General features: G+C 40.5%; 1 protein-coding gene across 1 annotated transcript; it reads left to right on the top strand.

Moving 5' to 3' along the window:
- The first annotated feature begins 158 nt into the window (after positions 1 to 158).
- On the top strand, positions 159 to 10872 carry e2f1 (E2F transcription factor 1). The gene is made up of 7 exons (XM_030139762.1): positions 159 to 1532; positions 1737 to 1836; positions 6208 to 6427; positions 6500 to 6652; positions 8262 to 8376; positions 8458 to 8767; positions 10104 to 10872. The coding sequence occupies exons 1-7, from the start codon at positions 1275 to 1277 to the stop codon at positions 10343 to 10345; spliced, it is 1398 nt and encodes a 465-aa protein (XP_029995622.1). The 5' UTR covers positions 159 to 1274; the 3' UTR covers positions 10346 to 10872.
- The last annotated feature ends 1327 nt before the right edge of the window (positions 10873 to 12199 follow it).

Raw genomic sequence — 12199 nt, 5'->3', positions numbered from 1 at the left:
GCTCGGTAAAGTTATAGACAGCCGAACAGACCAATCAGAGGTCGTAAGTCCCGCCCTACGGAAGGCACGGCTTTCTGACCAATGAAAGCACCCAGACTGGCGCACGTGCCGGTTTCGCGGCAAAAAAGATTTCGCGCGAAAACCGTCCGACCCTTGTTTCGATGTAGATCAGCTGGGACAATAACAACAATAACAGCCGATAACGGGGTCGGGACTGCGCTTTTGTACATGGACGGGGTCCGGCGTGAGCTACCGAAGGACCAGCAGTGGCTGTTTGAAAGGATGCTCCCGTAGCTATTTGCTTTATTTGCTTTTATTTCCAGTTTTTGTCGGACGGCTTCCTGCGTGCCCCAACAAAACGAGGGGGCTGAAGAACTGCGGCTAATAACTTAGCTAACATGCTAATCTGCGCCGTATGTTCACAATCAACAATATCGCTGTGAACAAAACGGGGTCAGTTGTCGATTCTGTACGTACGAACTCCGATATGCTTTGGAGTTATGTTGCTTCGGTTTGCATTGTAGACATTTTATTTAGTTAGCTTACTCCTGGAAAGATGCTATAAAGTTTTAATAGCTATTCAAGTCAGCACAGTTTCAAGTGTAAAGGCAAATATTACAATTTTAAGGTCGTTCTTAGCGACTTCAGCTGGTTGTTTATTAACTTGTTTGACTCTTTTGTTAGTTGACAGGACCTATGCTAGCTGTTAGCAGGGCTGGTTGTGTTGAGGACAGTGTGGCCAGGCCTCGGGCTCTACTGTACTGACAGAACAGATGAAAACAAAAGATTAGCCTCTTCTGTCGCTAGCTTGCTAACCTATAGCCTTTATTACTGCCTCTCTCAGTTTGTGGCTCTTTTATAACGTATCAGCGGCTGTGCCTCAGGGGGCACAGGTAGTATGCATTTAGCAACATTATTTTATTTGCCAAATTTCCTGTTTGGCAGAACATCCTGTCTTGCCCTTTCACCGTCAGTCTAAATGTGCCAGAGCACGTAGATTGCAGTAAGGTATTCTTATTAACATTCACTGTTTGTAACAATCTGTTTGAGGTTGCGTGTTCATTTCCAGTAATATAATCAATAGAGAAAGAGAAACTTTTAGAGAAATGCCCAGGCTGCCTGCATGTAAACAAACTTTCAGAAGGATTCACCATTGTTCCTTAAATTCACTGACAGCAGTAAGTGTTGACAGGAAACACACCTCAGCTTTGTAACCCTCCAACCCCCCCCCCTCAAAAAAGTCCTGTCAAGGTGGGCTCTTGTGACATACTGCAATGTCAGAGACTCTGATCACAGGGCAGACATCGGAGGATTTGTTAGCAGACTTTGAGACTTTGCTGAACTCTGGGAGTATAGACCTGGTGGGAGGCGAGGACCACCAGATTGTGATCATCACCAGCCCCAGCAATGAGGGGCTCCACCCGACAGCTGCCCCCACCAGCACAGGGGAGATCTTGCTGTTTGCCACACCACAGGGCCCTGCTGATGTGGGGGTCCAGGATAAGAGAAGGCCGGCTTTGGGAAGACCCCCGGTGAGGAACTGAAAGAGCAGGAGAGGAAGTGGTTAAAAGCAGCTCAGATCCATCCACCTGTTGATGTGCAGCATTTGCATTAGCTTCTAGCAGAGTTCCTGCTGTTTTCTTTCTCTTCTGCACTTAATAAATGATAATACATAATTGCAGTAACGTGATATATTTTTGTTGTCTTTCTACAGCTAACATTTGTTTGTTTTTTAGGTTAAGAGAAAGTTGGATCTGGACAGTGATCATCAGTATCTCAGCACCAGTCGACCGTCCATAGGCCAGGCCCCCCCCTCCACCCCCGCCCCTCCCAGAGGTATGCATGAAACCCATCCAGTCCACACATACTATGACCTGTGCCACAGCCCTCATTGACCTCAGAACAGTTGTCCTTTCACTCTGTGTTTGTTTTCAACTGGTTGACAAACTGCCAGTGTCATCTATAGACTAGGACTGGAGCTCATGATCGTTGGAAACAATCTAGATTAGTCTTCTGGGTATTCTCTTGATTGTTTGCTCACTTTTATTTCATTAAATAAATGTAATGAAACAAAAGAATAATGATGCCTCCGTCATCATTATTCATTTATTCATATAGTTGTGTTAGTGTTTATTATATAATTACATAGATGGTAGAGGTTTCTGTTATTGGTACGAACAGCTGCAGTAGTAGTATATCCACTGTTAATACTTGTATGTACAGTCGTAGTATTAACAGTTATGTGGTGTTCTGGTTATTGCTGATTATACTAGCACTACCTGTTTTAGTTTTTAACAGTGATAGTTCAGTTTGCTGTGCATCCGTGTGTCTCCCCCCTTCTCCCCTCGATCTCTCTTTCTCTTCCTTTACCCTCTCTCTTTAACCCCAACTGGTCATGTCAGTCATTCATCCTCCAGAAGTCTGGGTCTGTTCCAGGTTCTAACTGTTAAAGGTAGTTTTTCCTCACCACTGTCACCAAGTGTTTGCTCCTGGAGGATTCTGTTGGGTTTCTGTAAATTGGCCAAAAAGTCTGGTTTCGACCAGCTCTATATGTGAAAGTGTCATGAGATAACTTTTGTTAGGATTTGACACTATGTAAATAAAATTTGACTTACTGATTGATTGATTGAAAAAGTACTGAAAAAACTAAATGTGCCAGATCCACTTAACAGCATTAAGTGGTTTGGTTTATTTGGCTAAAAGTACAAAAATGAATGAACTAAAATTCATTTATGGCAAATAAATGCATCCAAGGGTAACATTTGAGAAAATAAGCTGAATTAATAATAAATTATCACAAGTTGCTTGTGATAAGTGGTCAGTAGTTGCTTTTTCTATTAATCAATTGCACTCTTTACTAACCACAGAAACAAAAAGACTGTGAACGCTAATGTTTAAGGAGAACCTGTTTATCTACAGTAAACTCTGGACCACAGACACAGTATGAATACAACAAAACCATTTTAAGGTAGAATGAAGTTAATAGATCCCAGATATCAGAGGAGGGGGAGTTTCATACAAGTTAGAAAAAAAAAAGATAGCCGATGTACAGCTACATCTAATTCTAATATAATGTCTGTTAAATTCTTTGACAATGACAGTAAAGTATTGTTATGCTCATACTCTACTAGTGACATCAGATGTACAGAAAGAGATGTTTAAATCATTAATCACAAAAATTTGTGAGACAGTTGTCAGCTAAAATTTCATTACTCCACTGAGCTGACATCTTTCTTGTTTCATTACCTTTTTTGAAGTGAGTTTATTGTGTTCACTAGCTGAAGAAGTGTGTTTGATATTGTCACACTGGTGCAATTTGTCCAGAGCCTCAGATGAGGAGGTAGGAAGATGCATCAGCAGAGGAATGGGACTGAGTTTAGGTGAAATGGAATATTTTAACATAAGCAGCAGAATCATATTCACCAAATTCAAGAATATTAATGTGGAATCATGTGCACATCAACAGACCTTATGTATGGTTGTAGATCAACTGTATTAGTTTAAGGAGCCTTTTATTATGTGATGTCAAAACCACATTAGCCCCTTTTCCGCCAGATTCCCACAACTTGCTTACTTGGGTAAAATAATTCCTGGTAATCTGTGGTCTTTGCATTTGCACCTAAAAGTTTCTGAAAATGCCTTTGGTTGATTGAATCATGGAGTGCACTAAGTCCTGCTGAATTTCTTTTGAGCATATTCATACATGCGTTCGATGAGGTTCCAGGCTGTTTTCATCTTATTTACCAGGGTTTGTACAGGTGCTTGAAATCTTTGAAAATGCTTCAATTTCAATGTTGTATTTTCAAGGTCTGAAAAGTGCTTGAATTTCAGTTTAAGTGCTTGAAATCCTAATACTGTGATGTGGTTTATTTATTCGTTTTTATTTTTAACTCCACCAGGTTAGATGGCAAGCCAAATTTACTTACTTTTGAAAAATAAAACTGTATGTCAAAAAACAAAATTAGCGGGTGTTCTCAGGTCGACTCCAGGTACATTTTTATCTTAATCTTTGTCTCGGTGTGAGTGTGTCTGAAGAACGTCAAGTGGCTTCCCTTTTTTGGATAAAACTGTGTTCTCTTTTAATTTCTAACCTTTTTGCTATTATGAAACATAATTTTAAATGTTTATAGCATAATACAATGTACATCATTGTGATTAAAATTGAAAAAATAATCCTGAGTATCTGTATTCCTGTAGATACGTATTTTACCCCCTTGGGTGACACGGTGGTGCAGTGGTTAGCACTCATGCCTCACAGCAAGAAGGTCCTGGGTTCGATTCCAACATCAGTCGATGGGGGGTGGGACCTTTCTGTGTGTAGTTTGCATGTTCTCTCCGTGTCTGCGTAGGTTCTGTCCGGGCACTCTGGCTTCCTCCCACCATCCAAAGACATGCACTAATAGGTTAATTGGTTAATCTAAATTGCCCATAGGTGTGAATGTGAGAGTGATTGTTTGTCTCTATATGTCAGCCCTGTGATGAACTGGCGACTTGTCCAGGGTGTACCCCGCCTTCGCCCCTATGTAGCTGGGATAGGGTCCAAACAACCCCCGTGACCCTAGTGAGGATAAAGCGGGTTCAGAAAATGAATGAATGTATTTTACCCCAGCAACAAGGTGACAAGGTGCTGTGCTGGAAAATGAAAAAGGGAAATGAATGATGTGTACGAACCCTGTATTTACTCAATACACGAGGGTTGGGAATCTTAGTTGTAAGGCCGATACAATACACATGTCAATACAGGATCTCAGATCTGATATATTAAAGATACATGTGTGACACCTCACAATGCGATACGATTCACGCCGCAAACCACAATACAGAGCGATTAAGCACATTCTGATTCAACAGATTCATTCTGGTATAAAAAACAATCTGCTGTGCAATTCAGTTAGCTTGATTATCAAATAAGACCATGACTTTTCACAAAGTGGCTTCTGTGCAATTTCAGAACACGTGCCTCACATACAGTCATGTAAAAAAGTTAAGACTTTGTTTCCAAAGTCGTTTCTCTGCATGTTTTTAACACTCAACTTCTTTGCTCCCTTGCTGTATCAATTTGTAACGTATTTGTAATGTAGGTAATGCAGAAAAAAGGTTGTCACTTTAAGAGACACTTGTGCAAGGTATTCTGGGATGCACTGTTAGATATGTATGTCACTGTTGAAGGAAGTATCTCCGATATGTACGGCAGTATTCATTGCAGTTGACATAGTAAAAAGTACACGTTCAGAAACCACATGTCGTCACCTCCCTTCTATGTCTTGTCAGATTCAGATACAGACATTACAGTATTCATCTGCGGCGTTTGTGCCACAGTGCATCCACGGAGCTCAGACTGTTAGTGTGCAGTGTACACATCCATGAATCTGCGGCGCACGTTAATGTGGGTCTGAAGACAAGAAAAACTTTACCCAAATAAATAGTAACACTTTTAAATGCAAGTAAAAAATATTCTATTGAACGGACCAAATGTTATCGATACAAACGTTCAATAACCAATGCATCACAATATCACTCCAAACATTTTATTCACTCGCAGCTTCTCTACTGGTGCACTCGGGTTGTGCACGCGTGTGTCAGCATATTGATATGTATTGGATAATCTTCCCATCCCTACAGTACACTCTAATGTATTGAGATGGACAGATGATTACAATGCATTTGTAGAAGCCAGATGAATACACTATTCAACAAATGGACATCATTGTCCCTCCACTTCCTTTAGCTTTTCTTCTTTTGCTCCGTTTTCCAAATGATCAAAACAAAAATGAAGTGAAGCTTGTAGAAATGGAATAAACAAGTTTGTAGTCACACACTAGAGGAACACACTTATGTACACCAATTGGCATTCAACACTGCCCCGCCCCGAAGAGCTCAGGGTCCCAAGCTTTTTTCAGGGAAACTTTAGGATCTAGAGAAAGTTTTTTTACCCACGTAATTTTGATGGAAACGTGCAGAGGTTTTTCAGAGGTAAAGTAAAAGTTCCTGCGTTGGAAAAGGGGCTGTCGTCATCCGGTGCATTCCTTAAACCTCACATTTTGACTCTGGAAATCCAAATCCTGAGTTTTTCCAAAGTCCTCAGTTGTAACGGTTGAAGTGCTGTGTGGTGTTTTGATAAATCTCTGCTTAGACCGAGGACAAACCTTCACGTCTGTTAGTGGGTGAGGTTGCTTTTCTTCACTGCTCCGTTATTTTGTCTTTCAGTTCCTCGAGCCACAACAGAAAAGTCCCGATATGACACATCTCTGAACCTGACAACAAAGCGCTTCTTGAACCTGTTGTCCCAGTCGGCCGATGGCGTGGTGGATCTGAACTGGGCGTCGCAGGTCTTGGACGTCCAGAAGAGACGCATTTACGACATCACCAACGTCTTGGAGGGGATTCAACTCATCTCCAAGAAATCCAAGAACAACATCCAGTGGCTGTGAGTATCATTCATCAGTCTTATGTCTGAGCTGGTTCAGTCCATTAATGCCTCCATCTGTTTGCAATGCAGTGGGAATCGCATCGACGGGGCATTGGTGGCTCGCCATAAGGAGCTGCAGAGGGAGGTGTGTGACCTGACAGAGGCCGAGGAGCAGCTCGACCAACTCGTCTCCAAATGTAACCTGCAACTCCGGCTGCTCACTGAGGACCCGCAGAACAAAAAATATCCTTAGAAACCAAGAGGGTAAAGAAGCAGACTTAAAGAACGCTCATGTCTGTTTTCAGTGTTTGTGTATTTTTGACACTGTCTGAATAGTTCACACATACTAGTGGGATGGAAGTACTTTTATTCAGACAAATCTGAACAATTCATATTTTACCTGAGTGTTTGAATTTTATACTATGTTAAACTTCTACTCCTCTACATCTCTGTACTTTCTATTCCATTAGTGGGACACCTTTACTTTCTTTTACACTTTTTAACTGTGCGTACCCAAATACACCATTGACAAACCTAACAGTAATTTGTTCTTTCATGTCATGGCTGTTAAACTGGCCCGTCAAAGGGTCCAGTCCGGTCTATCGGAGGAATTTGTGCAATGCGAAAATTACATTGAAGATATTAACAGATATCAGTCAAAGATGTTAACATCATTTTAGTACAGGGTCAGCATTCAGCACAGTTCAATCTCAAGTGGGTCAGATCAATAAAATACTATCATAATAACTAATAAATAATGACAACTACAAATTTAGCTCTTTGTTTTAGTACAAAAATGTAAAATTACATGACAATGTTTACTTTTACAAGCTATCCTTTCACAAAATTTTGAATAACCTGAAAAAATATGAACCTGAAATATCATAATATATATGTCATAATGTCTCAATATTCTGCCTGTAACTAAATGTTTTGTGTATTTGAAGATTCACTGTGGTCTGTAAGTTGTAATGTACATGTAAAGGATAAACTGAGGCATAATATTGTTAAAATTGCACGTATTTTTCTTTAAAAATTTCAGGTTGTTTCATCGTTTAATTTTACTTTCACTCGAAAACATACAGAAAAGTTTGTAATTAATCATTATAATATATAATAATGTAATCATTATTTATACATTGTTATTTTACTGTTCTGGTCCATTTGACATCATATTGGGCTGAGTTTGGCCCCTGAACTAACACCCCTGCTTTGTGTTCAGTTAAAAAACTAATTTCCTTCCTTGTTTGTTTTTCTGAGCTCTTAAAAAGTTGACTTTGTGGTGCTTGATTCTCATGAAGGAAAGAACAAACAACAGTTCAGGTTTAGAACAAAGCACATTTAGAAAAGGAAAAGAACATTTTTTAGTTGTTAATTTTTAGTAATGTTCTGTTCAGTGTATTCATAGTGACTCTAGGGTCTATCATCAGTAAAAGTGCTTGGTAAGTTTCCTTTATCCTTTTTATGATATTTATTTTTAAAATGTCATATCTGCACTCCATCTCCATTTTTGCCACAGCTCGATTTGAATACACAGCTTTTCCTTCCAGTGCCATAAAGAGTCTGAATTCTTCTTCAATGACAAAATGGGCACATAACATGCTCCCTTAGTCATTTCCTGTTGAGTTCTAACACCACTTACGAAGCTTGGGTAACTGAGTGGCCTAGGTTTCTAAGTGTTAGCTTTCTTCAAGCTGCAGAAAATTTTCCATGTGAATCAGAAATTTGACAAGAAACACTAATCATGATGTTTCTGTGACAGACCAGGCACCATGGCAGACTTGTACTCTGTTCCAAACTGCTGTTGTAACACTTGTTCAGTTGTGTTTTGTGCTCCTTAATGGGCGGTCACGCTGGGATATGTGCGCTGCCAGGACTTGAGGAGGTCATTCGACTCCCCAGATCAGCTGGTCATGGTGATCCGAGCGCCGCCAGAGACCCAGATGCAAGTTTCTGAACCTAGCGAGGTACAGACCGAACCGATGTGGTCCGCTCAGCCACTGCTTTGGTCCATGTGTTCAGGTTTGACATGACTGTTTTTGTCCCAGGGTTACCAGGTGTCACTCAAAAGCACAAGGGGTCCCATCGACGTCTTCCTCTGCCCCGAGGACAACTCCGGTGTCTGCAGTCCCGTGACAGGAAGCAGTCCCTCAAAACCCCCCGCTGACCCATCCTTGGCGCCTCCCTCTGCACAGCCCACTGACGAATCACAATCCAGAACCTCTGTAGCAGCAACAACGGCATCAACGCCGGTCCTGCCGGTGGAACCAGGTTTATCCTCCCCAGCATCAACGTCATCCACAGTGACCGCAGCCTCCCAGCATGACCCCCCCTCGCTGGGGCTGGGAGGAGACACGGGTGAGTTTTGAAAGGGTACCTGTTGTGAATTTTCATTTCTAGCTAGCTGTAACTTTCGTCATAGCCCGTTGTCAAGTTTGTGCAAGTACTAAGTTACTGCTCTATCAGTCAGACATGGTCAGAGACATGTTGCCTCCCTCATGAGCTGTTCTAGCACTGGTAATGACTCAGACTCATAGTATTGTCTGATTACCTGGGCTGTGATTGACTGCAAACTGACCCTGTGCCGCAGACACCAGTCTTTGATGACACATTATCGGCCAGTGCTGGGTTGTGTCTCTAGGACAGTGGTGGAGTGCAAAGCTTACAGCTGCACAAAAAAGAAGCTCAAACATATGCTTTCCACTCAGTCGTGCTCACTGACTACTACTTGTTCACTCGCACTAAATCACCCGAAATCAACGATGGTATGTCACTTCTGGCCGGCAGTGGCTGCTCCCCGTAGGTTCTGCCTCTGCCCCTAATTCACATAATGAATAGGTCCAGTGTGGTGCATATATGGCTTTTGCACACCTCTTGTTTATAAATAGTACACAAAGCACAATTAATGTTGTTAGCATGACCAGTACAGGTTCACTTTAAGTACAGAACATCTGCTATAGGTGTAAAACCAGCCTGAACTAGAATGACATCACATTTCTTATCTTACAAAAACATGTTCAGCACAACAGAAACCTGGTTTTGGTTTGTTTGAGCCCTGTCTAATCATCTTGTGTGAAAACTTAAACATGAACATTAGCAGTACTTCTATCTAACATCATACATCATCAAACACCTGTCAGCATCTGTCCTGACATTTTACATTTACATTAGAAAATCCAAAACGCCAGCGGCTGCTTGAATACGTCTTTCTCAAAACTATTTTATTTTTGTTTATTTGTGCAGCATTATTTAAATACGTGAGACTTTTTAGTTCAGCTGAAAAAATTTTCATGACATTTAATCTAGAGGTTGTAGAGGTGATGATGAAGCAAATATCTCGATGGTCAGTCACTTTGACCTTTGAACATTTTTACCCAGATCTGACAGACCATTAAAAAACCCTCCACTTTCACCTAGGTTCTGTGTAAAATAGAGGGCTGTGAAACACAGTGGAAGGTAAATGTGTGTATTGTCATGTAGTTACAAAAAAACAGACAAGCTGCTGCACATGTTGGTCCTCATAAACTCTGAAGTCACTGTTGTTTTGTACAACAAACTGTAGTGGCGCAGACTGAACCAATGATGCAAATATTCACAGTAGTGGATGGAAATGCTTATCTTATTGATACGTTTGAGTGGAACCTGACCTTTGACCCCTCAGTGACTCAGTATTGTTCACCCCCCTTCCCCACAGAGTCTCTGCTGGGGGCCGACCCCTTCCCCAGCCTCGCCGACTTGCCCGATTTCGACCTGTCGCCCCTCTCCACCTCGGACTTCCTGAATGGGGAGGGCTTCCCCCTCCCGTTGGACGGTTTCATCAACCTGTCCCCCCCCCACAGTCATGACTACCACTTTGGACTGGAGGACCACGAAGGCATCAGTGAACTGTTTGATTGCGAGTTCGGCGACCTGTCGCAGGTACTGGGCGACACTTAAGACGACGAGGAGCTCAGGACGTTTAATCTGGGGCTGGAATTCAACATTGAACAGATGAGGCATGATGTCATCTTTTTAATTGTGGGGGGCTGTGGAAAAACGTTTGTGTAATAAGTGATAATTTAATCCCACCCCAACTACAAATGCTGAGAATCCCTGAAATTGTACAGCACATTATTAGCACTTCTCTGGCCATTTAAACCTTTTAGACAAAGACCTTAGCTTTAGCATAGCTATTTAAATTATTTATATGAATGTAACGTTGATATTTTCTACCAAGTGAGGTTCTTGTGTTTGTCGATAAAGTTTTCTCCTTGTGGGTTGTGCAGGTGTTTGTTAATGGACATTTAGGGCTGGTTTCCTTATCACTGATGTGTTTACTTGTCTGGTTTTATAGATTGTGTATGTTCGCAGATGAAGTTTCAGGCTGAAGCTGCTTTCGTGACATCAGTATCAGGGCCAGGAGAGATTCAGGGCCGACCTTTCCAAAAGTATCTTGGGAGTATGACAGAGTTTAACACTATCAATAACTACTAAGAAAATGTGTCTAAAGCACTGGAATCCTGAAAGACTGGATCTTTTTAGCGTCTCATTGGCCTCAAATTAATGTTTCACACAATCTCCCATAGTCAAAAAACCCTCGGCGCTCAGTGACTATGAGATGTATTGTGTACCGCAGCATTGCGAAAGTTACTCAAAAAATGTATTTAATGTAAACAGTGAAGAAATATTAGAATTACTATATCAAGATAATGTAACATTACATTTGACTGATTACATTATATTTTTAACTAAATCTAAATGACAATGAAGCTGAAAAATCCATAAAACATCAATTTAACCTTTAACCTGTCAGTGATAGTAGTGATTTATTGGCATTTTTGTTATTTTCCTTTGTATTTTTCAGTGAAAAGCAGGTATGTATGTATTCAATTTACTAACTATACAGATGTTCATAAAAGCCCAGAGTAAATTTGAAGTTGTTGTATCAAAACAAAGAAACTTAAGTGACTTTCAGCAAAATATATCATTAACTGAACATAAATACAAGCGTTTACATCCACTGTCATTTGTGAAACATGATAGGACTCTATGATGGATTCTACTGTATAGTTTGGTGTTTCCATTTAAGTGGATAACACTTTAGAAATATTAGCATCTCTAAACAGCCTACATACCTTACTGCTTACTTTATACCATATTGTAATGCAAGAACTATAGTATGTAATATTGTCCTCCATTATTCTCTTCAACTGCAGTTGAACATGTTAGATATATTCTAATATTGATGGACAGCACTACAGTGTCTTCCACATAGTATTGTTTGTGGCCGTATTCTAAAAAATCTAAAAAGCATGTGAAAAACGAACTGTATTCAGTGAAAACTAAGATGCTTTTGGAAAGGTGGACCCTCGTCTGGGCTGTGAAAAAAATGTAACGTAAATTGTTACAGTGGCAATTGGGTCTCTTAATTCTCATCCAATGTTTCTTCAGTAGCGTAGAAATAGAAAATTTAAGGACAAAGGTATGGTGAATAATGTAATTTAAAAAATAAAGTTTTTTTTTTTTTTTTAGTGCGTAGGAAACCAGGTGTTAATAGCAGTTCAACTAGCGGGTAAAAACTAATACAGAATATCATTAGCCTCATAGCATAATTGCCTAACTCGTGCACTATATGGACAAAAGTACTGGGACACTTTGAATTCAGGTGTTTCTTTTCTAACAGTGGTCTGGGCTACAAACAATAATGACAAATATCATAATATAGTTTTATATTGTGGTAAATATCATATTGATTATTAATATTGATGTTTATATCTTACACCAGCATGAACAGGACATCTTACAGCTGTA

Source organism: Sphaeramia orbicularis, chromosome 7 (assembly GCF_902148855.1).
Source record: "Sphaeramia orbicularis chromosome 7, fSphaOr1.1, whole genome shotgun sequence".
Taxonomy (NCBI): Eukaryota; Metazoa; Chordata; class Actinopteri; order Kurtiformes; family Apogonidae; genus Sphaeramia; species Sphaeramia orbicularis.
Note: the sequence above shows the minus strand (reverse complement) of the source record. Positions and strands in the feature narration are given on the sequence as shown.

Bases quoted from the DNA above. Each gene is read 5' to 3' on its own strand.
- e2f1 (XM_030139762.1), top strand. From the start codon at position 1,275: ATGTCAGAGACTCTGATCACAGGGCAGACATCGGAGGATTTGTTAGCA. The intron at 6,653-8,261 runs ATATCCTTAGAA...ATGGGCGGTCAC, and splicing joins GAGGACCCGCAGAACAAAAA to GCTGGGATATGTGCGCTGCC. The intron at 8,377-8,457 runs GTACAGACCGAA...TTTTTGTCCCAG, and splicing joins AAGTTTCTGAACCTAGCGAG to GGTTACCAGGTGTCACTCAA.